The 25,893-nt window shown below is 42.6% G+C and overlaps 1 protein-coding gene across 2 annotated transcripts in view; it reads left to right on the top strand.

The window, feature by feature from the left end:
- Positions 1-22,459, top strand: part of LOC106589896 (nuclear protein localization protein 4 homolog) — a 35,698-nt gene extending 13,239 nt beyond the window's left edge. For both annotated transcript variants that reach the window (XM_014180310.2, XM_014180312.2), the window contains exons 10-16: positions 2,101-2,299; positions 4,552-4,712; positions 11,231-11,302; positions 12,195-12,287; positions 12,601-12,717; positions 19,460-19,562; positions 20,009-22,459. In XM_014180310.2, coding sequence (XP_014035785.1) covers positions 2,101-2,299; positions 4,552-4,712; positions 11,231-11,302; positions 12,195-12,287; positions 12,601-12,717; positions 19,460-19,562; positions 20,009-20,172 — 909 coding nt within the window. In that variant the 3' untranslated portion in view covers positions 20,173-22,459. The remainder of the gene's footprint in view (positions 1-2,100; positions 2,300-4,551; positions 4,713-11,230; positions 11,303-12,194; positions 12,288-12,600; positions 12,718-19,459; positions 19,563-20,008) is intronic.
- The last annotated feature ends 3,434 nt before the right edge of the window (positions 22,460-25,893 follow it).

Below are 25,893 nucleotides of genomic sequence, written 5' to 3'. Positions count from 1 at the left end.
TCTGTGACAAATACAATTTGATTTGAGGAGAACATCTGGGTTCAAGCCCAGGAGGCTGTAGACAGAACAGCTACTGTCCAGTCTGACTGGCCCATCATTATAGACCACTTGGGCCATGAGGCACTAATCAATATGGGGCATTCCCTAGATTCCTCAGTCTTTACAGGATAGTGGCTTTAAACAGCTTCCATATGCCTTCAGGCCATAGTGTATGTAATGTGTAGAAAGTTTACGCAACCATCATGGATTTTAAGAAAGAAACCCAATCAGTGTTCTTTCTGTTGTCCATACAGTGCATTCGGAAAGTATTCAGACCCTTTCCCATTTTCCACATTTTTTTAAAATTTTAAATTTTATTTATTTATTTATTCAAAGAAAAAAAATTAAATAGTTTAATTGAACGTAGTGCATTATGTTTAAGTGCCTTGTCAATGTTTCAACTCCAGGAAGTTCCTCCATAGAAATGATTACCCAAGCCAGAGAACACAGTAGACTAAATGCAACACACTAGCAGCTTGCCAGCCCTGTCCTTGGTCCGTGAGGGGTATGCAAGAACGGATATATATATATATATATCTTTTGTTATTCTAAAAGGGATAAAAAAAAGTTATTCCCTCATCAATCTACACACAATACCCCATAATGACATCACAATACCCCATAATGACAAAGCGAAAACAGGTTACTAGAAATGTTTGCTAATTTATTAAAAGTGAAAAACCGTAATACCTTATTTACATAAGTATTCAGAGTCTCTGCTATGAGACTCAAAATTGAGTTCCGGTGCATCCTGTTTCCATTGATCAGCCTTGATGTTTCTACAACTTGATTGGAGTCCACCTGTGGTAAATTAAATTGTTTGGACATGATTTGGAAAGGTACACACCTGTCTATATAATGTCCCACAGTTGACAGTGTATGCCAGAGCAAAAACCAAGCCGTGAGATCTTAGGAGTTGTCCGTAGAGCTCTGAGACAGGATTGTGTCGAGACACAGATCTGGGGAAGGCTACCATAACATTTCTGCAGCATTGAAGTTCTGCAATAACACAGCTGCCTGGCCAAACTGAGCAATCGTGAGAGAAAGACCTTGGTCAGGGAGGTGACCAAGAACCCGATGGTCACTCTGACATAGCTCCGGAGTTTGTCTGTGGAGATGGGAGAACCTTCCAGAAGGGCAACCATCTCTGCAGCGCTCCACCAATCAGGCCTTTATGGTAGAGTGGCCAGACAGAGGAAGGAAACCTGGAAACATCTGGAGGAAACCTGGCATCATCCCTACGCTGAAGCGTGGTAGTGGCAGCATCATGCTGTGGGCATGTTTTTCAGGGACTGGGAGACTAGTCAGAATCAAGGCAAAGATTAACAGAGCAAAGTACAGAGATCCTTGATGAAAACCTGCTCCAGAGCAGGACCTCAGACTAGGGCGAAGGTTCACCTTCCAACAGGACAACGACCCTAAGCACACAGCCAAGACAACGCAGGAGTGGCCTTGAACAAGTCTCTGAATGTCCTTGTGGCCCAGCCAGAGCCCGGACTTGAACCTGATCGAACATCTCTGGAGAGACCTGAAAATAGCTGTGTGGCTACGCTCCCCATCCAACCTGACAGAGCTTGAGAAGATCTGCAAAGAATGGGAGAAACTCCCCAAATACAGGCGTGCCAAGCTTTTAGGGTCATACCCAAGAAGACTCGAGGCTGTACTTACCAAAGGTGCTTCAACAAAGTACTGAGGAAAGGGTCTGAATACTTATGTAAATGTTATATTTCTATTTTGTATTTTATAAATTGGCAAAAATTAATAAATAAAACATTTTGCTTTGTCATTATAGAGTATTATCTGATGATTGTGGGGGGGAAACAATTTTTTTAATCCATTTTAGAATAAGGCTGTAACAAAATGTGGAAAATCAAGGGGTCTAAATACTTCCTGAATGCACACCGTATGTTACTATAGCTGTCCACACCAGAGAATTATGTTATGAATATAGGTTACTCGACAAAGGTATAATATATTCTTAGTCCAACGATGTGGAGTTTGATGAGTTGTGGTGAGCTTCACTTTGCTGACCATAGTTTTCCTATCTGGTCTCTTCTATAGGTGGGGTGGATCTTCACTGACCTTCTCTCTGAAGACACCAGGATAGGCACAGTCAAATACACCAGGAACAAGGACTCGTACTTCCTTAGTGCGGAGGAGTGCATCACGGCTGGACACTTCCAGAACCAACAGTGTAACCCCTGTAGACTCTCACCCGACGGACACTTTGGGTCCAAGTTCATCACTGTGGTGGCCACAGGTACACGGACCTAACAAGGCCATTTAATGACTTCTACAACAGAATCTACCAGACCAGAAGCAGGTGTAGATGTGTCCTTGTTGTCTGACTCTGTACAGTTGAAGTTGGGAGTTTACATGAACTTAGGCTGTAGTCATTAAAACTTGTTTTTCAACCACTCCACAAATTTCTTGTTAACACACTATAGTCAGTTAGGACCTCTACTTTGCATGACACAAGTAATTTTTCCAGCAATTGTTTACAGACAGATTATTTCACTTATAATTCACTGTATCGCAATTCCAGTGGGTGAGAAGTTTACATACACTAAGTTGACTGCCTTTCAACAGCTTGGAAAATTCCAGAAAATGTCATAGCTTTAGAAGCTTCTGATTGGCTAATTGACATCATTTGAGTCAATTGGAGGTGTATCTGTGGATGTATTTCAAGGCCTACCTTCAAACTCAGTGTTTCTTTGCTTGATGACATGGGGAAATCAAAAGAAATCAGCCAAGACCTCAGAAGAAAAAAGAAATGCAGACCTCCACAAGTCTGGTTCATCCTTGGGAGCAATTTCCAAACGCCTGAAGGTACCATGTTCATCTGTACAAACAATAGTACGCAAGTATAAACACCATGGGACCCCGCAGCCGTCATACCGCTCAGGAAGGAGACGCGTTCTATATCCTAGAGATGAACGTACTTTGGGGTGAAAAGTTCAAATCAATCCCAGAACAACAGCAAAGGACCTTGTGAAGATGCTGGAGGAAACAGGTGCAAAAGTATCTATATCCACAGTAAAACGAGTCCTATATCGACATAACCTGACAGGCCGCTCAGCAAGGAAGAAGCCACTGCTCCAAAACTGCCATAAAAAAGCCAGACTATGGGTTGCAACTGCATATGGGGACAAAGATTGTACTTTTTGGAGAAATGTCCTCTGGTCTGATGAAACAAAAATAGAACTGTTTGGCCATAATGACCATCATGTTATGTTTGGAGGAAAAAGAGGGACGCTTGCAAGTCGAAGAACACCATCCCAACCATGAAGCACGGGGGTGGCAGCATCATGTTGTGGGGGTGCTTTGCTGCTGGAGGGACTGGTGCACTTCACAAAATGGATGGCATCATGAGGAGGAAAGTTGTGCTTATATTGAAGCAACATCTCAAGACATCAGTTAGGAAGTTAAAGCTTGGTCGCAAATGGGTCTTCCAAAGGTGTGGAAAAATGGCTCAAGGACAACAGTCAAGGTATTGGAGTGGCCATTACAATGCCCTGACCTCAATCATATAAAAAAATTGTGGTCAGAACTGAAAAAGCGTTTCTGAGCAAGGAGGCCTTCAAACCTGACTCGGTTACACCAGCTCTGTCAGGGGTAATGGGAGAAATTCACCCAACTTATTGTGGGAAGCTTGTGGAAGGCTACCTGAAACATTTGACCCAAGTTAAACAATTTTAAAGGCAATGCTACCAAGTACTAATTGACTGTATGTCAACTTCTGACCCACTGGGAATGTGATGAAAGAAATAAAAGCTGAAATGAATCATTCTCTCTGCTCTTATTCAGACATTTCACTTTCTTAAAATAAAGTGGTGGTCCTAACTGACCTAAGACGGAATTTTTACTAGGATTACATGTCAGGAATTGTGAAGCTGAGTTTAAATGTATTTGGCTAAGGTGTATGTAAACTTCCCACTTCAACTGTATATGTTGGACTTTGCTTTGAGGATAGTAAAGCAGAACGTTGTTACAATACATTTCTTTTTTTATTTAACTAGGCAAGTCAGTTAAGAACAATTTCTTAATTTACAATGACGGCCAAACCCTAGCCCGGACGACGCTGGGCCAATTGTGCGCCACCCTATGGGACTCGAACCAGGGTCTGTAGTGACGCCTCTAGCTCTGTGATGCAGTGCCTTAGATCGCTGCGCCCCTCGGGAGTGCGAGTGTTTGCACCGACCGACTCATTTTGTTAATGTATACGTGTAATAAGAACAAACCTCTAGCCTGCATTCTCCTGACGGCTCACTTCAAGTTTTGGAAGTGAACTTTGGTGTGAATGAAATGTTGTCCCATGGACCAATGAGATGTGTAAATTTCAGCACAGCCATGGCTGTGATTCTATGAATATAATGTGGCTATCCTGGGCCTGCGCTATTGTATAACGGCGCAATCATGCTTACATGATGATGATGATGATGACTTCCTGTTCTTGTGATATTCAAGATGTTCAGTGAGGGTGACTGTGTGCCTCACTTCCTCTCCCTGCAGGTGGTCCTGATAACCAGGTGCACTTTGAGGGTTACCAGGTGTCTAACCAGTGCATGGCCCTGGTCAGAGATGAGTGTCTACTGCCCTGCCGAGACGCCCCTGAGCTGGGCTACGCTAAAGAGTCCAGCACGGAGCAGTACGTACCAGACGTCTTCTACAAGGTACAGTTATTTGGTAAACACGGGAGCTGGGGGAAGTCTGCAGCACTCATACAGCATTCTGAGACACACTAAACTCACAAGGAGACAGTCACTAAAATCTCTCACCAGTCAGTCATTTTACTGCTCCTAATGTTTCTTTTTAGGCTAAAATGGCAGGAACAAATGTTGTTTTTTAATGTCATCCGGTAGATTGAGTTAGCCTAAAGGGAGATCTGTGTGAATAAATGGTGCTAGCTTGGACCTGAGGTAAACCTAATGGATTACTGCTTTATAGAACTAACAAAACGTTTTCATCACATGACATCTTTCCAAGAATGTGAGAATGACCGAATGAATGTAACCCAAAGTTCTTAATATCTATCTAGATCAGGGGTGGGCAACTCCAGTCCTCGAGGGCCTGATTTGGTGTCACACTTTTTTATTTTTTCCATTCCTAGCAAACACAGCTGATTGAACTAATTGCATTCTAAATTGAAGATCAGGATTAGGTGATTATTGGAGTCAGGTGTGTTAACTGGAGCTGGGGCATAACTGTGGCATCAATCAGGCCCTGGAGTACTGGAATGGCCAACCCCTGGTCTATTGCGTAAGCACCTCCCTCATCCGCTCTCTGCCTAGGGCGTAAGCACCTCCCTCATCCGCTCTCTGCCTAGGGCGTATGCACCTCCCTCATCCGCTCTCTGCCTAGGGCGTAAGCACCTCCCTCATCCGCTCTCTGCCTAGGGCGTAAGCACCTCCCTCATCCGCTCTCTGCCTAGGGCGTAAGCACCGCTCTCTGCCTAGGGCGTAAGCACCGCTCTCTGCCTAGGGCGTAAGCACCGCTCTCATCCTGTATGTGAATCCATGATAACGATGACGGCGAAATCGGATTATCTGGAGGGACAATGAAGGCGGAACAACATGGTTGTGGATGGAATTGCAGGATCTCAACATGAGACCTGGATGGAGTCTGAGGATAAGGTGAGGGAAATGATCTCAGAGAAATTGAAGATGGACCACAGGAAGATTTGAGGTGGAGCGTGCCATGAGGACTGGAAATCCCACCACCGGCCCAGGTGACAGGCCCAGGACAATAGTGGTAAAGTTCCTGAAGTTCAAGGACAAGGTAGCTGTTTTGGAAAGCGTCAAGAACTTGTACGTTCCTCTCATCTTCCTCAACAAGGACTATCCTGAAAATGTGCGCCAGAAGAGAAAATAACTTCTCGGCCATGAAAGTTGCTCGAATGCGTGGGGACATTGCTTACATCCGCTATGTCAGGCTCATTGTCCACCCTCGATACGTAAAGTTTACCTGGAAGGGATGGGAGCCTGGAAGGGATGGGAGCCAAACCTATGGGTTTGTAGCTTCAACCGTGCAGCACATGCACACCAACTGATTTAACGGACTGGTAAATGTTTTTTGTCTTTGTTTGCTCTTTTCCATATTATGTCTATCTCTGATGAGCTACCCAGGAAAGGGCTGAAAATAGCCCGTATTAATATATGTAGCCTTAGAAATAAGGTTCATGAAATCAATAACTTCCTAACATCAGATAACAATAATATGTTAACCATTTCTGAGACTTACTTGGATCATTTCTTTTGATACAGCAGTAGCAATACCAGGATATAACATATTTAAAAGAGACGGGAATACTTATGGTGTTGCTATATATCCTGAACTAAAATATAGACGCAACAATTTCAATGATTTTTACTGAGTTACAGTTCATATAAGAAAATCAGTCAATTGAATAAATTCATTAGGTCCTAATCTATGGATTTCACATGACTGGGCAGGGGAGTAGCCATGGGTGGGCCTGGGAGGGCTTAGGCCCACCCACTGGGGAGCCAGGCCCAGCCGATCAGATTTAGTTTTAACCCACAAATGGGCTTTATTACAGACAGAAATACTTCTCAATTCCATCAGCTGCTGGGTGGCTGGTCTTAGACGATCCCGCAGGTGAAGAAGCCGGATGTGGAGGTCCTGGGCTGGCGTTGTTACACGTGGTCTGCAGTTGAGGCCGGTTGGGCGTGCTGACATTTTCTAAAACGACGGAGGCAGCTTATGGTAGAGAAGTGGGTTAAATTCTCTGACAACAGTTCTGGTGGACATTCCTACAGTCAGCATGCCAATTGCACGCTCCCTCAACTTGAGACATCTGTGGCATTGTCGCGTGAGACAACTGCACATTTTAGTGGCCTTTTTATTGTCCCCAGGACAAAGTGCACCTGTGTAATGATCCTGCTGTTTAATCAGCTTCTTGATAATCCATCCACCTGAGAGTTGTGGCATATCTTGGCAAAGGAGAAATGCTCACTAACAGGGATGGAACCAAATTTGTGCACAACATTTGTGGGAAATAAGCTTTTGGTGCGTATGGGACATTTCTTGGTCCCTTTTTATTTCAGCTCATGAAATGTGGCACTAACATTTAACATGTTACGTTCATATTTTTGTTCAGTATATATTCAGAGCCAAATCACTGTAATGCTTAGAGAAGATCTTATGTCAAGTGTTTATTGAAGTGTTGTGGTTGCAGGTTCACCTGGCACATCTGAAGCCTTTAATTATGAGGTGTTACTATAGGCCAAGTGCTAACAGTCAGTATCTAAATAATATGTGAAATGCTTGATAGTGTATGTGATGCAATTTGTAAGTCGCTCTGGATAAGAGCGTCTGCTAAATGACGTAAATGTAAATGGGGAGGTCTACTTTCTTGGGAACCAGAATATTGATTCATCAAACTGTCTGCTCAAGAGGAAGAAGATTATTTTGTACCTATTAGATGCAGTGATCTATCTAGGAGAGCCAATGTTCCAAAAGCTGGGCCTAAAATGGTGTGTAAGAAATCATACAAAAGATTCTGCTGTGACTTGTATGTGTGTTAGTCTGATGTGATTCATAAGGAGTTTCTAGACGCTGCACTTGACGAATTTGCTTCTTCTAATTATTGATAAACATTCACCTGTTAAGAAACTGACTGTTAAGGGTCTGTGGATTGATGGGAAATTGCGACACTATGTTTGAAAGAGGTTGGGGGGGGGCGCACATCTGGCTGGCTGACTTACTGCAAATTGAGAAATTATGACAACTCAACAAAAATAACTGTATTATGAAGCCAAGATGAATGATGGGAAAAAATCTTATGAGTACTTTTAAAATTATGGGCAGAAAAACGAATTAATCTTTCATTGAATCATCTATTCCTCACACAGCCATTTGGTGTTATTTTGATTCCTTCATTGGTTCATTGATTCCTTCATTGGCGAAGGTGACAAACTTAGGCAGGAAATGTCAACAACTGACAGTGAGCGATCGTATTCATGCATCAAAAGAAAAGCGTTGTAAGTTTGACTTTTAAGTTAGTGTAGCAGAGGTGAGAATTATTACTTGGATACAACTTGGAAAGCTACTGAAGATGGTAGCTGACTTTATGGCCTTTCCTATCTGTCATATCTTTAATCTGAGTCTACAAGAAGGTGTTCGTTATCTGGCCTGGAGGGAAGCCAAAGTCATTCCGCTACCCAAGAGTGGCAGTGGTTTTTACCGTTTCTAACAGCAGACTGATCAGCTTGCTGCCAGCTCTTTTAAAAAAAACTTTAGGATTTTTGTTATTGACCAAATACAATGCTATTTCTCTGTAAACAAATTGACAACAGACTTTCAGCATGCTTATAGAGAAAGGCACTCAACATGTACTGCACTGACACAAATGACTGATTTGGTTGAAATAAATAGATATTTAGTAGGTTGTGGGAGTTGTACTGTTTGATTTTAAGTGATGCCTTCTATATTATTGACCGTAACCTGTTGAAAACGTATGTTTTATGGCTTTTGAACCAATGGCATATTGTGTCTTCAGATCTATCCGTCGAATATAACTTTTCTTTAATGGAAGCTTCTCTAATGTCAAACATGTGGTGTACCATGGCAGCTCTCTTGGCCCTCTACTTTTTACTATTTTTATCAATGACCTGCCACTGGTATTAAACAAACCCTGTGTGTCCATGTATGCTGATTCAACCTTATACGTGTCAGCAACCACAGCTAATGAAGTCACTGAAACCCTTAACAAAGAGTTGCAGTCAGTTTTGGAATGGGTGGCCGGTAATAAACTGGTCCTGAACATCTCTAAAACTAAGAGCCTTATATTTGGTACAACTCATTCCTGACGCTGTAGACCTCAGCTGAATCTGGTATTGAATGGTGTGGCTGTTGAGGAGACTAAATTACTTGGCGTTACCTTAGATTGTAAACTGTCATGGTTAAAACATATAGTACCAGTCAAGTTTGGACACACCTACTCATTCAAGGGTTTTTATTTTCACTATTTTCTACATTGTAGGATAATAGTGAAGACATCAAAACTATGAAATAACTCATGGAATCATGTAGTAACGAAAAAGGGTTAACCAATCAAAATGTTATTTGAGGTTCTTCAGAGTAAGCCACCCTATGCCTTGACAGTTTTCACACTCTTGGCATTCTCTCAACCAGCTTCATGAGGAATGGTTTTCCAACAGTCTTGAAGGAGTTCCCACATGCTGAGCGCTTGTTGGCTGCTTTTCCTTCACTCTGCGGTCCAACTCATCCCAAACCATCTCAATTGGTTTGAGGTCAAGTGATTGTGGAGGCCAGGTCATCTGATGCAGCACTCCATCACTCTCTTTGGTCAAATAGCCCTTACACAGCCTGGAGTTGTGTTGGGTCATTGTCTTGTTGAAAAACAAATGATTGTCCCACTAAGCGCAAACCAGATAGGATGGCGTATCGCTGCAGAATGCTGTGGTCGACATGCTGGTTAAGTGTGCCTTGAATTCTAAATAAATCACAGACCGTGTCATCAACAAAGCCCCCCCCCACACACACTATCACTCCACCTCCATGCTTCACGGTGGGAACCACAGATCGTCTGTTCACCTACTCTGTGTCTCACAAAGACACGGCAGTTGGAACCAAAAATCTCAAATTTGGACTCATCAGACCAAAGGAGAGATTTCCACCGGTCTAATGTCCATTGCTCCTGTTTCTTGGCCCAAGCAAATCTCTTCTTCTTATTGGTGTCCTTTAGTAGTGATTTCTTTGCAGAAATTCGACCATGACGGCCTGATTCACACAGTCTCCTCTGAACAGTTGATGTCTGTTACTTGAACTCTGGAGCATTTATTTGGGGTGCAGTTAACTCTAATGAACTTGTCCTCTGCAGCAGAGGTGACTCCGGGTCTTCCTTTGCTTTACTGTTCTTCATGAGAGCCAGCTTCATCATAGCGCTTGATTGTTTTTGCTACTGCACTTAATCTTAAGTTCTTGAAATATTCTGTATTGACTGACCTTCATGTCTTTAAAGTAATGATGGACTGTCATTTCTCTTTGCTTATTTGAGCTGTTTTTGCCTTAATATGGACTTTTAAGAAATAGGGTCAGGGTCATCTTCTGTATACCACCCCTACCTTGTCACAAGACAACTGATTTTCTCAAACGCATTAAAGAAAGAAATTCCACTAATTAACTTTGAACAATGCACACCTGTTAATTGAAATGCATTCCAGGTGAAGCTGGTTGAGAGAAGGCCAAGTGTGCAAAGCTGTCATCAAGGCAAAGGGTGCCTACTTTGAAGAATCTCAAACAAATCAACATATATTTTATATTTAACACTTTATTTTTTTTTTTTTTTTTTTGACTACCTGATTCCATATGTGTTATTTCATAGTTTTGATGTCTTCACTATTATTCTACAATGTAGAAAATAGTACCAATAAGAAACTCTGTAATGAGTGGATGTGTCCAAACCTTTGACTGGTACTGTAAATTCAATAGTTGTAAAGATGGGGAGAGGTCTGTCCATAATAAAGAGATGCTGTTTTTTTTTGACACCACACTTCAAAAAGCAAGTCCTGCAGGTTCTAGTTTTGTCTTACCAGTCGTGTGGTGCAAGGAAAGATCTAGTTAAGCTGCAGCTGGCCCAGAACAGAGCGGCACATCTTGCTCTTTATTGTAATCAGAAGGCTAATTGAAATACTATGCATGCCAGTCTCTCTTGGCTATGAGTTGAGAAACTGACTGTATCACTTATTTTTATGAGAAACAATGTGTTAAATTCCAAATGGTTTGCATAGTCAACTTACACACAGCTCTGACACGCATACACTTACACCACCAGACATGCCATCTTTTCACTGTCCTCATCCAAAACAAATTCAAGGAAGCAGTAGGTATTATATAGAGCCATGGAACTCCCTTCCGTCTCCTATTGCTCAAATGAACAGCAAACCTGGTTTCAAAAAACAAAGCAACGCCTCGCAGCACAACGTCTCTCCCCTATTTGACCTAGATATTATGTGTATGTATTGATGTGCCATTGTATGTAGTTCTGTCCTTGTCTATTAATGTTCTGTATTATGTCATGTTTCATGTACTGTGTGGACCACAGAAACAGCTAATGGAGATCCTAATAAAATACCAAATAACTATTGAACAGTTACAGCTGTCGTATTTCTCTCCATTGATTGTCATTTTTCTTCATCCCCCTCAACAGGACAAAGATAAATTTGGCAATGACATCACATATTTAGCCCGGCCCCTTCCTGTGGAGTACCTTATCATAGATGTAAGTATGAAAGAATGTGGGTGTGTACATTGCCGTTTTATGCAGGTTAAAGAAGGGAATCAACCAATGATATGAGGCGTGGTAGGGCAGTCAACTGAAATGCGCTTCTGTCCGTTTTAATATTAGTTCACTTACATTCTCCGTCTAACTAGCGTTTCACATTTCTAGTTGCTATGTGTGTTTTACGAACAACTAAATTGTCCAACTGAAGCTTTGCCCAACGCTGTAAAGATGTCTTTCTCCTTCCACAATAATGTTGTAAAATATTGTCAGCTCCACGCCGTACAGAAAGATCCAAATCACCATAACTCTACCAACCCATCATGAGGTTGTTCTGTCCAATGATTAGCTAAAGAACTAGATGGACTCGCCAAATATTTACTGGCACCAGCTGAGAGCACTTTGTTACTTCTCTTGTGTTCCTCTCTGTCGTCGTCTCGTGGTCCCCCTCTGTCGTCGTCTCGTGGTCCCCCTCTGTCGTCGTCTCGTGGTCCCCTCTGTCGTCGTCTCGTGGTCCCCCTCTGTCGTCGTCTCGTGGTCCCCTCTGTTTTCATATTCAACTGACATCTGTTGTCTTGGCTCTACATCTCGCTGATGTCAAAGGGACCCTCCAAGATGGAACTGTCTTCCAGTCAGTTAACTCTTCTCTAACTAGCAGACGGACTGCGCTATAGGATTCATTTTAAGATATTCTTTTGAGATATGGTTTCAAATGTTTTCGGGAAATGAGCAGAGGGACTCGGCCGTCCTAGCTTCAAGGGGATGCCGGTTCCACCATTGTGGTGCCAGGACAGAAGTTTTAACTTGGCGTAGAGGTGGGAGGGCCAAAAGACAAGAGGATCCAGTCAGTTAACTTTGTTTCTCACTCCTCCTTCTTTCCATCTCTATCCAGATAACCACCACCTTCCCCAAGGACCCCCAGTACACCTTCAGCTCCACACCACGCTTTCCCATAGAGAACAGAGATATCCTGGGAGAGACACAGGTACACATTGACACACACACACACACACACACACACACACACACACGATAACAGCTAAAATGGTTGTTCTGCCGTGTGGGGTTTGATATTTTGTTTTCTTTCAGTGGTCAAAGAATGACCTACATACAGAAGGCTCCCAAATGTGTTTTTCTGACCTTTTTAACCTACTTTGGCAACAGCCATTATTTCTCTGTTTTCGATCTGACCTGATGATTGTCTGCCAATTCGTCCTTAGAGTCCCTGGGCTATGGGGGTCATAGGAAGTTATTATTCTTGATCATATTCCATGTTGTCCCCTTCCTGTGTGTGACAGGATTTCCACAGTTTAGCTACGTACCTGTCCCAGTGCACATCCACTGTATTCCTGGACATGGTGTCTGACTTCCACCTGCTCCTCTTCCTGGTCACCAACGAGGTCATGCCTCTCAGAGTAAGTTCTGTACAGACACAATACCCCCCCCAACACACACACACACACAACACACACACACACACACACACCATACTCTTACTCACTCACGTACAGATTTGTACCCTAGGGTTGGGCGAATTTACAATTGCGTTTTGTTGACGAGAGATAACAAAACATTTGCAAAATATACTAATGGAATAGGAAGTTTAAACAAACCTCATGTTTCTGCTTGACCAAAGTGTAGGCAATGTAAATTGGGCTACAATCATAAAGTAAAAGGATCATTTATAACACTTAGAAACAAATGAACAATGGCAAATGTTAAACGAATAGGCCTATTAGGATATGCCTTTTACCTATCAAACTGTACAAATCCTAAATATAGGCCTACAAGTCACATTTTTAAGGAATTAGTGTTAATCACGTAAGTAAATCACCTAGAGTAGTGAGTGGAGGGGGGGAAGAACACGTGAAAATAAGTCTCATGGTTTGACAGAATATTTTAGCCTGTCCTATACTCATGTTTTAGGTCTATTTGAGAAGGTTCGGTCACACACATTTCCTAGGTGGCAAAGGTCCGGATGGATATTGTCATTTTTTTGGGGGTAGGAAACAATAGCCTACCCTTGATAGGTCTATAATATTCATTTTTAAAAGGTAAGGAAATACTAAGTGATATCTGGGTATTTTTATGGACAAGAGAAACACAGCCCTACCTATTTGATCATCTTTCTGCAGTCTAGACTAGATACAAAAAAAAAATTATTAGCAATGTATCCATTTATATTGCTTTCTTCCTGCCAATTGACCCTTCCATGCACAACACACATTCTCCTCCAGAGGGGGAAAAAAATACATGGTATTTGGACAATCGTATGTCAACGATGTTTTGTTAGTGTTGTCACGATATCAGAATTTTGACTTTAATACCAATAACAAGATTAGGGTCACTTTATTCGGAAGCGATACTCGATACAGAAACGATAGTATCACAGATACCTTAAAAAAAAAAAAATAAATAGGGGCGAGCATCAGAAAACCAGTCAGTATCTGGTGTGACCACCTTTTTGCCTCATGCAGCGCGACACATCTCTTTCGCATAGAGTTGATCAGGCTGTTGATTGTGGCCTGTGGAATACTGTCCCACCCTTGTGAAGTTGCTGGATGTTGGCGGAAACTGGAACACGCTGTCGTACATGTCAATCCAGAGCATAGCAAACATGCTCTATGGGTGACATGTCTGGTGCGTACAGTACCAGTCAAACGTTTGGACACACCTACTCATTCAAGGGTTTTTCTTTATTTTTACTATTTTGTGCATTGTATAGTAATAGTGAAGACGTCGGGACTATGAAGCAGCACATATGGAATCATGTTGTAACCAAAAAAGTGTTAACAAATCAAAATATATTTTACATTTGAAATTCTTCAAAGTAGTCACCCTTTGCCTTGATGACAGCTTTGCACACTTGGCATTCTCTCAACCATGGTCACCTGGAATGCTTTTCTGAAAAGTCTTGAAGGAGTTCCCACATGCTGAGGACTTGTTGGCTGCTTTTCCTTCACTCTGCAGTCCAACTCATCCCAAACCATCACAGTTGGGTTGACGTCGGGTGATTGTGGAGGCCAGGTCATCCGATGCAGCACTCCATCACTCTCCTTCTTGGTCAAATAGCCCTTACACAGCCTGGAGGTGTGTTTTGGATCATTTTCCTGTTGAAAAACAAATGATAGTCCCACTAAGCGCAAACCAGATGGGATGGCGTATCGCTGCAGAATGCTGTGGTAGCCATGCTGGTTAAGCGTGCCTTGAATTCTAAATAAATCACTGACAGTGTCACCAGCAAGCGCCATCACACCAGCTCCTCCATGCTTTACGGTGGGAACCACACATGCAGAGATCATCCATTCACCTACTCTGCGTCTCACAAAGACACAGCGGTTGGAACCAAAAATCTCAAATTTGGACTCATCAGACCAAAGGACAGATTTCCACCGGTCTAATGTCCATTGCTCATGTTTCTTGGCCCAAGCAAGTCTCTTCTTATTGGTGCCCTTTAGTAGTGGTTTCTTTGCATGAATTCGACCATGAAGGCCTGATTGACACAGTCTCCTCTGAACAGTTGATGTTGAGATGTCTCTTACTTGAACTCTGTGAAGCGTTTATTTGGGCTGCAATCTGAGGTGCAGTTAATTGCCTCATGTCGTAAAGTAATGATGGACTGTCTTTTCGTTTTGCTTATTTGAGCTGTTCTTGCCATGCTATGGACTTAATCTAAATAGGGCTATCTTCTGTATACCGACCCTACCTTGTCACAACACAACTGATCGGCTCAAACACATTTAAGAATGAAAGAAATTCCACATGGCCTTCCCTGTGGCTCAGTTGGTAGAGCATGGTGTTTGCAACGCCAGCATGGTGTGTGCAACGCCAGGGTTGTGGGTTCGATTCCCAGGGGGGCCAGTACAAAAAAAAATGCATGAAATTGTATGAAATGTATGCATTCACTACTGTAAGTCGCTCTGGATAAGAGCGTCTGCTAAATGACTAAAATTTAAAAAATTTAAAACGGTGAGAATGCAGGCCATGGAAGAACTGGGGAATTTTCAACTTCCAGAAATTGTGTACAGATCCATGGGGCTGTGCATTATCGTGCTGAAACAAGAACGAATGGAGGGTGGGTGAATGGCACGACAATGGGTCTCAGGATCTTGTCACGGTATCTCTGTGCATTCAAATTGCCATCAATAAAATGCAATTGTGTTCGTTGTCCATGGCCTAATTCTGCCCATACCATAACCCCCTACACCACCATGGGACACTCTGTTCACAACATTGGCATTAGAAAACCGCTTGCCCACACGACATCTACCCGGTAAAGTTGAAACCGATATTCATCTGCGAAGAGCACACTTCTCCAGGGTGCCAGTGGCCATCTAAGGTGAGCATTTGCCCACTAAAGTCACTTACAACGCCAAATTACCGACAAGTCAAGACCCTGGTGAGGGTGACGAGCTTTGAGATGAGCTTCCCGGAGACAGTTTCTGACAGTTTCACCAGCTGTCCGGGTGGCTGGTCTGATGATCCCGCAGATGAAGAAGCTGGATTTAGAGGTCCTGGGCTGGCGTGGTTGAATGTGGTCAGCGGTTGTGAGGCCGGTTGGACGATCTGCCATTTTCTCTGAAACAATGTTGCAGGGGGCTTATGGTAGAGAAATGAACCTTTTAAATTCTCTGGCAACAGCTCTGGTGGATATTCCTGCAGTCAGCATGCCAATTGCACGCTCCCTCAACTTGAGACATCTGTGGCATTGTGTCGTGTGAGACAGCTGCGCATTTTAGTGGCCTTTTTATTATCCCCAGCACAAGGTGCACCTGTGTAATGATCATGCTGTTTAATCAGCTTCTTGATATACCACACCTGTCAGGTGGATGGATTATCTTGGCAAAGGAGAAATACTCACTAACAGGGATGTAAACAAATTTGTGCACAAAATTTGAAAGAAGTTAAGCTTTTTGTGCGTATGGTGAAATTCCTGGGATCTATTTCAGCTCATGAAACAGGACCAACACTTGATTGCGTTTTTATATTTTTGTTCAGTGTATATTGCTGTCATAGCAAGTTGAGTGCATTTCACACACTTCGGAGTTGGAAAAGTACTGAAGTTTCGGTATATCGGGCAAAACTAATGTTTGTCCAGGAAGATGGAACGATATGTCATTCCAGACATCACCCAACCGTATTGCGCATACCTTCACTCTCTCAAACCAAATGCGTTCAAGCACAATGTTTTGGTTTGTCATGCTGCAAAAGGTTCAGATTATCACCACGTTTGTCCAATGTGGAAATGATTTAGTGTCTTAACTAGTCCGTTTTTTCCTTACATACTATCTCTTTGTTCATAGAAAAGCTTCTATATTGCAATAGTCTACACACCAGTGAGATGCAATGGGTTTTACACCGCCTACTACGAATCCCAGAGTGCATTTCAACTCCCAGGGTGCAATGCTTCGCCCATGACTGCTGGCTGGCTAGTGGCTACTTCTAGCAAGCCCAGATAAATGTGATGTAGTCTAAGTACATTGTCATAGTGAAGTTAAGAGTGCATTTCACATTTACTTTTGGGTTGTAATCATATAATACTCACATAAATGTCATGAATACTTTGCCTTCAGAAAGTATTCATACCACTGGACTTATTCCAAATTTGTTGTTACAGCATTAATAAGAAATGTATTTGAGTTTTTCTCAGCCATCTACACACATTACCCCATGATGACAAAGTGAAAAGATGTTTTTAGACATTTTTGCAAATGTATTGACTCAGCCTTGAGTCGATACATGCTAGAAGCACTTTGACAGCGATTACATCTGGTAAATCTCTTAGAGCTTTGCACACCTGCATTGTACAATATTTGCACATTCAAGTTTTTTGTTGATCATTGCTACAGACATTTTCAAGTCTTGTCATAGGTTAACTATACGGAACAATACTATAAACGCAACATGCACGTTTTTTTGCTATTTTACTGAGTTATGTCAGCTTAGCACCCTCCCCAAACGTCTTAGACTCTAAAGAATTAATTAGCTTCTTGATATGACACACTTGTCAGGTAGATGGATTATCTTGGCAAAGGAGAAATACTCACAAAAAGGGATGTAAACACATTTGTGCACAAGATTTGAGACAATTAAGCTTTTTTGTGCGTATGGGACATTTCTTGGATCTTTTATTTCAGCTCATGAAACATCGGACCAACTCTTTACATGTTGCGTTTTTATATTTTTGTTCAATATAGATTTAAGTCAACTGTATCTAGGCCACTCAATGTCATCTTGGAAAGCAACTCCAGTGTATATTTGACCTTGTGTTTCAGGTCATTGTCCTGCTGAAAGGTGAATTTGTCACCCAGTGTCTGTTGGAAAGCAGACTGAACCAGGTTTTCCATTAGGATTTTGTCTGTGCTTAGCTCTGTTCTGTTTATTTTTATCCCCCAAAAAACTCCCTTGTCCTTGCCGATGACAAGCATACCCATAACATGATACAGCTACCACCATGCTTGAACATATGAACTGTTACTCAGTGATGTTTTCTTGGATTTTTTTCCCAAACATTATGCTTTGTATTCAGGACATTTCATTTCTTTGGCACATTTTACTTTAGTGCCTTATTGCAAACAGGATGCATGTTTTGGAATATTTATTTTCTGTACAGGCTTACTTTTCACTTTCATTTTAAGTTAGTATTGTGGAGCATCTACAATGTTGATTCATCCTCAGTTTTCTCCAATCACAGCCATTAAACTCTGACTTTTAAAGTCACCATTGGCCTCATGGTGAAATCCCAGAATTGTTTCCTTCCCCTCTGGCAAATGATTTAGGAAGGACGCCTGTATCTTTGTAGTGACTTGGTTAATTCATACAGCACCCAAAGTGTAAGTAATAACGTCACCATGCTCAAAGGGATATTCAATGTTTTTTTTTGTTTTTACCCATCTACCAATAGGTGCCCTTACTTGTGAGGCATTGGAAAACCTCCCTGGTCTTTTGTGGTTGAATCTGTGTTTTTCAAATCACTGCTCGACTGAGGGACCGTACAATTATCTGTATGTGTGGGGTACAGCGATTTTGAGGTAGTCATTCAAAAATGTCACAATATTGCATAGTGAGTCCATGCAATTTGTGACTTGTAAAGCACATTTTTACTCCTGAACTTATTTAGGCTTGCCATAAAAGGGGTTGAATACTTATTGACTCAAAACATTTTAAGCTTTATATTTTTAATTCCACTTTGACATTATGGGGTATTGTGTGTAGGCCAGTGACACAATCTCTCAATTTAATCCATTTGAAATCCAAGCTGTAAAACAATGTCTCAGTGTCTTCAGAAAGTATTCACACCCTATGTTCAGGTCATTGTCTCCTAAAAAAATGGAATGTAGTTGCTAGTAGAATGTTACAATACAAATGTCACGTGTAAAATAGTTTGTCGTTTTGCAACTAAACCTCCATTGCACTGCTTTGTAACACATTTTGCATAGTTGTCGTTATCTGCTCTTAAGTTCATAGTTCACTTCTGGAGCCAGTTTTGTCAACAAGCTGTGGGCGTGGAGGTATGGTGTTTCTGTTAGAAGCCATGCTGTGGGCATTTTTCTCCTCTCGCTTGCTTCTCAAAAGCGGCTTGCACTGTCAGCTGCATGGGCGCAAGTAACCTGGCTAGCTATCTACTGCTCCCTTGAAGATTGACATATTACTAGATAGACTTGATCCTCTCAATCTGTATATGACGTGAGACACATTTTGATATCGAAGTAACAAAAATGTGTTCTAGTATTGAAAAACGACCAAAGTTTCAGTAAACCGTGAAACTGTTTGTACAGGAAGATGGAACGATGTGTCCTTCCAGACATCGCTCAACCGTGTTGTTTGTACACACACACACACTCTCTCTCAAACCAAACACATTCAAGCACTATGTTTTGTTTTGTTGTCACGCTACAAAAGGTTCAGATTATCACCACATGTTTGTTCAATGTGGAAATGATTGTGTGTTTGTCAACAGTACCCCCCCTCTCTCTAAATCTCTTTGTTTATGGCAACTTGGCTCTAAATCCTTGATTTGATTGTAATCTATCGTTAACAATCGTTAAAAATCACAATGTTTCCCTGCATTTGATTGGGTTTATCTTGGCGTGGCCAGAAAAGAGTTGCATAATGTTTTTTTTTACCCAAATATATGTTCTAATTATCTGTTCCCAGGACAGCATTGGTCTGCTGTTGGACGCTGTGAAGACGAAAGACGAGGAGCTGGCTCAGACCTGGAAGAAGTCTGAGCAGTGGGCCACTATCGAGCAGTTGTGCAGTAAGTACCGCTGGCCATCCAGGTAGGGCACTGACATGCCTTAGTTGAAATGATTACATTTCTGTCACTGTTGAAGAGTAATGGATTGTTACTTATTTCTTAATTCCATTATTTTACTTTTAGATTAGTGTGTATTGTTGTGTTTTGTTAGATATTACTGCACTGTTGGAGTTAGGAACACAAGCATTTCGCTACACCCACAATAACATCTGCTGAATATGTATGCGACCAATAAAATTTTGATTTTGATTTTGGATCTGATTTTAAAGTGATTGCGTTAAACTTGTCTTGCATTCAATACAGTAGAACTTTATTGACCACAAAGATACATTTGGTTGGAGCTCATTACATGTATCATTCCTACATATAAAAAGGAAGTCTGAAAAGTCCTTCCTGGTAAGAGTCACCACCACTCTTATGTCCCTGACCCCTCTCTCCCTCCTCAGGCACGGTGGGTGGGCAGTCATCGGGCCCTCAGGAGTACGGGGCCATGGGTGGGGGCCCCTCTACACCAGCATCCTCCTCGGCGATGTGGTCCTGCCTCCACTGTACCTTTATGAACCAGCCAGGCACAGAGCTCTGCGAGATGTGCAGCCTGCCGAGGGGTTAAACCCCATCCCTGCCCTGGCACCCCTGCCATGTTTCCCTAACCCTTCTACCCACCCGCTTCCCTTATCCACCAACGATTTCGCACTGGGATTGGATACTGCAAACAGCTGCGTGATTGGATGTCTCCTCTTGGCCCCTGGCCCCCCTGTCCATCCAATCTCAGACTGCTATGGAGTTGACAAGCGCAAAACGATGGCATTTGTTTACACCAAATCAAATGATTTAACAAATAATGACTGTGCTCTCATCTCTCTCACGCGTTCTCTGCCGTGGCCCCTGACTGTGATTGGCTGGGACATGTTTAGCTGAAAGCACTTTGGCAACAAGGCTTCTTCCCTCTTCCTCCCCATGGTTCCTCATGTTCCTCCATGACCTGGCTCCAATAAATGTTGCTGTGCTTCAGGACAACAGCAAAGGAAAGACTCAATCATTTTAAGTTATATCTCACTCACACCAACCAGTGCCCCCTTTAGCTCTCGCGACTTATTCTGGAAAGTCTGTGTAAATAATATACATTACTTGAGAAAGGTTTGATTTCTGTTTATTTAATTGCACATGAAGCATTTTTTCCCCCTGATTGTAGTTACAGTATATATCGGGTTTGTTTTTCTCATTTCTCCAAGAGTTATCAGACACTGACGGTCTATCCAGAAGATCTCTTGATTGGCCCAAACCTCTTCACAGAGTTATTCAATTAAACTATCATAAACCTAGCTGCTTTATTTTAGTGTTTTGTATTGCAGGAGTAATGTGTTCTCGGTTGCTCAGGCACTTCCCCTAACTTGATGCCCTGCCCTCAGGAGTGAGTTTGGAGTGGTGGTCCTAGCATTAATGAAACCATTCGATTTTGGGTTATTTGTTAAATTTGATAATGTTTTGAAGCTCCAGTTGAAGCTTATAGTACGCCATGTTTGTTTTGTTGGCAGATGCTTGCTTACTGGGTTAGCTACCAACACTGCATCTTCCTCTTTCTCTCCTTCCCTGTCTTGCATCGGTTCTCCTCTTTTGACTGGCGCCCGTCCAGAGGGGCCAGAGAGTATGGAATGTGTTTTTTTCCCCCTGACGGTCCATATGGATCTCCATCACTCTGCCTTCAAAGACTCTATAGGTCACAGGTCAACATAGCGGAGAGAGAGAAAGATGCCTTAATGGGCCATGCCTTTTAGCAGGCCAATGTGCTGTGCACCTGGGATGGAGAGAGTGAGAAAGATGGCAAGGGAAGCAGGGAGGAGGGGAAAAAGAGGGATTGTGAAGGAACGGGGAAAGATGGTGGCCAGGCAGGGTTAAAGAGCTCAGGGTGTGTTTTTGTTTCTGTTCTTAATATTTTCTCTCCACACTATGAAAGCTGTAAAACTGAACTCATTCCAACGGTAATCATTTGACGTCAAATAACTGATGTCCACAGCACAATTAATTCAGTAGGGAATGTTATCTCTTCTCATGTCCCCTTTTTAGATACAGATTACAATGATCTAGGTACACCATTAATGTCTGAGAATATGAATGGGTTAGTGGTTAGCATGAACAAGTACCTATTCCACAGTATCTCTTCGTCAGCACAGGGGAGGTGTCAGTTAATTCAATTCATTCAGCTTTATATTCTTATAAAGTGCCCAAACCTTGACACTGCTATTTTGATGGCATTCAATGAAGTCTTTGGTTTGAATTGTTTTATTTTATTTTTACTCCCTAATTTGACACTGTAGCAGTCAGATTTAGTCTAACAGAGATACCTCAACTTTTTTCCAGCCTTCAAGTATTTCCTGGAGAGGGTTGTATGTAGCGAGCGCATGTCCAAGCGGTTGAGCCTGTCGCCACTTGAGGTTTTCCTCCATTTTGGGGCTGATATCAGTAAATGATCCTTGTCAGTTGAATGGAGAGGTGGGGTCATGGGTTTCAAATTATGCTTTTTATCCCAGATTAGCTTTTTTTTGTAAGCGCTCGGGAGTAATTTCCATTGAAAAAGTTTTTTAAATATTTTTTTATTTAATTTGAGAATGGTTTAAAGTTATTTTGCCCATTTTTCTATCCACTTCCCCCTGTGTGAGTTGAGAACGATGATCTTAAAATGCATAAAATAAGTCCCAGCTCTGGTCCAGGGTGTGCAGCTTGTTGATGCTGAGTTTCAGCCACACGTAACGCCCTGGACCAGAGCTACCGTACATCCTAACTTCCCACTCTGAGCTGAAGAATTGGACCCTGAAAGAAAGTTGTATGATGCTGTAGACCTGGATTTTAATTTAATATCAGAAATACCAGTAAAACAATAAACAATTCCTATCAATGAAGCACCGTGTTTGTTTTGTACTGTTAGGCTGATTTTTGTCCTCTTAACGGAGTGGTTAAAGTCGGGCCTCCAACCGCGGCAGGTAGCCTGGCGGTTAGGAGCGTTTGGCCAGTAACTGAAAGGTTGCTGGTTCAAATCCCCAAGCTGACTAGGTGAAAAATCTCTGTGCCCTTGAGCGAGGCACTTAACCCTAATTGTTCCTGTAAGTCACTCTGGATAAGAGCATCTGCTAAATGACTAAAATGTAAACGCATATTGCATGTGTACTCTGCATTTTCAACCACTGGGTTCTTTTTGAAGCAGCACCAGCACCACAAACTTATTTCCCTTAATTTATTTCTGGTGGCTTCTTGGAGATCTTCTACAGATTATTTATCTGATTTTAGTCTGGTTTTTTTCTCCATGCCCTTGACCAGACCCTGTAACTTTGATGCTAGCATATCTGATTAGTTATCACTAATTTTAACACTAGTTAAACACTCATTTTACAGTACCTAGAGAAAGTATTCATACCCCTTGACATATTCCACATTTTGTTATTACAGCCTGAATTCAAAATGGATTCAATGGTCTCTCACCCATCTACACATGAAACCCCATAATGACAAAGTGAAAACATGTTTTAGAAATTTTGGCGAATGTATTGAAAATGAAATACAGATCTAATTTACCTAAGTATTTACACCCGAGTCAATACTTTGTAGAAGTACCTTTGGGTCTGATTTACAGCGTTGAGTTGTCTTGGGCATGTCTATCAGCTTTGCACATCTGGATTTGGGGATTTTCTCCCATTGTTCTTTGCAGATTTTCTCAATCTCTTAAATTAGATGGGGAGCAGTAGTGAACAGCAATTTTCAAGTCTGGTCTTTGGCTAAACCACTCAATGACTTTTACGTTCTTGTTATGAAACAATTACAGCGTAGCTTTGGCTGCATGCTTGGGGTCATTGTCCTGTTGGAACATAAACTGGGGAAAATACTTAAGGTCATTTGCACTCCGAAGGTCATCTGAAGCAGGTTATTATCAAGGATTTGTTTGTGTTTAGCTCCATTCATTGTTACCAGTCCCTGCCGCATGGTGTTAGACTGGTGATGAGCTGTGCCTGCTTTTCTTCAGACTTGGCGCTTTACGTTCAGGCCAAAGAGCGAGAGAAAAATTAATATTTTTTTTGCCCTTTTTTTTCTCCACAATTTCGTGGGATCCAATTGGTAGTTAGTCTTGTCTCATCGCTGCAACTCCCGTACGGACTCGAGAGAGGCGACGGTCGAGAGCCGTGCGTCCACCGAAACCCAACCAAGCAGCACTGCTTCTTGACACAAAGTCCACTTAACCCGGGAAGCCAGCCGCACCAATGTCAGAGGAAACACTGTGCACCTGATGTCAGCGCACACTGCGCCCGGCCCGCTACAGGAGTTGCTAGAGCACCATGGGACAAGGACTTCCCTGCCGGCTAAACCCTCCCCTAACCCGGACGACGCTGGGCCAATTGTGCGCCGCCCCATTGGTGTCACGAACGGCTGCGCCAGAGCCTGAGCTCAAACCCAGAATCTCTAGGGGAACAGCTAGAACTGCGGTGCAGTGCCTTAGGCCACTCGGGAGGCTCTGAGTCCATCACGTGCATTTTTGCAACTCCAGGCGTGCTGTCATGTGCCTTTTTCACAGGAGTAGCTTCCGTATGGCTATTCTCCCATGAAGAGAATTGAATAATGGGGCCGAAGGAGATGGCTGCAGTTTTACAATCCCCTAACCTATTGCGTACTTTTTTTTCGCGTTATTTGTAACTTATTTTGTACATTAATATTTCTGAAAATAGCTTCTTTATCAGGGCAGCGATTACTCACCCTGTACTGGAGGAATTCTTCAATGAGTCGGACGGTAAGGATTTACTTCGGACCCCCGACAGGGCCCTGATCCCTATCATTCGCAGGAGGAAAAGCAGGAGGTATCGTGGACGACGGGCGATTTGTAAGGATCCGTCGCCGAGAGGGTAACGTACAATCAATCAATAATAAAATAGACGAACTACAAGCACATATCCTACCAACGGGACATTAAAAACTGTAATATCTTATGTTTCACCGAGTCGTGGTTGAAGGATGACATGATTAACATGCAGCTGGCGGGTTTTAAGCTTTTTCGGCAGGATAGAACAGCGGCTTCTGGTAAGACAAGGGGCGGCGACCTATGTATATTTGTAAACAACAGCTGGTGCACAAAATCTAAGGAAGTCTCAAGGTTTTGCTCGTCTGAGGTAGAGCATCTCATGATAAGCTCTAGACCACACTATTTACCAAGAGTTTACATATTTTTCGTAGCTGTCTATATACCACTGCAGACCGATGCTAGCACTAAGACCGCACTCAATGAGCTGTATAAGGCCATAAGTAAACAGGAAAATGCTCATCCAGAGGTCGGTGCTCCTAGTGGCTAATGCAGGAAAACTCATCCGTTCTACCTAATCTCTACCGGCATGTTAAATGTGCAACCAGAGGGGAAAAAACTCTAGCCTACCTTTACTCCACACACAGAGACGTGTACAAAGCTCTCCCTCACCTTCCATTTGGCAAATCTGACCATAATTCTATCCTACTGATGCCTGCTTACAAGCAAAAACTGAAGCAGGAAGCACCAGTGACTCGGTCAATAAGAAAGTGGTCAGATGAAGCAGACGCTAAGCTACAGAACTGTTTTGCTAGAAAAGGCTGGAGTATGTTCCGGGATTCTTCCAGCAGCATTGAGGAGCACACCGCATCGGTCACTGGCTTCATCAGTAAGTACATACCCCAACCAGAAGCCATGGATTACAGGTAACATCCGCACTGAGCTAAAGGCTAGAGCTGCCGCTTTCAAGGAGCGGGACTCTAACCCAGAAGCTTATAAGAAATCCCACTATACCCTCTGACAAACCATGAAACAGGCAAAGCATCAATACAGGACTAAGATTGAATCGTACTGCACCGGCTCTGATGCTTGTCGGATGTGGCAGGGCTTGCAAAGTATTAGACTGCAAAGGGAAGGACAGCCGCGAGCTGCCCAGTGACACGAACCTACCAGACGAGCTAAATTACTTCTATGCTCGCTTCGAGGCAAGTAACACTGAAACGTGTGAGAGCACCAGCCGTTCTGGACTACTGTGTGATCACGCTCTCTGTAGCCGATGTGAGTAAGACCTTTTAAACAGGTCAACATTCACAAGGTCACAGGGCCAGACGGATTACCAGGACGTGTACAACAAGCATGTGCTGACCAACTGGCAAGTGTCTTCACTGACATTTTCAACCAGTCCCTGACTGAGTCTTTAATACCAACATGTTTTAAGCAGACCACCATAATCCCTGTGCCCAAGAACACTAAGGTAAACTGCCTAAATGACTACCGACCCGTAGCACTCACATCTGTAGCCGTGAAGTGCTTTGAAAGGCTGGTCATGGCTCA

The sequence above is a fragment of the Salmo salar genome, chromosome ssa28 (genome assembly GCF_905237065.1).
Source record: "Salmo salar chromosome ssa28, Ssal_v3.1, whole genome shotgun sequence".
Classification (NCBI taxonomy): domain Eukaryota; kingdom Metazoa; phylum Chordata; class Actinopteri; order Salmoniformes; family Salmonidae; genus Salmo; species Salmo salar.
The sequence above is the reverse complement of the archived record's forward strand: the minus strand, read 5'-3'. Positions and strand labels throughout refer to the sequence as shown.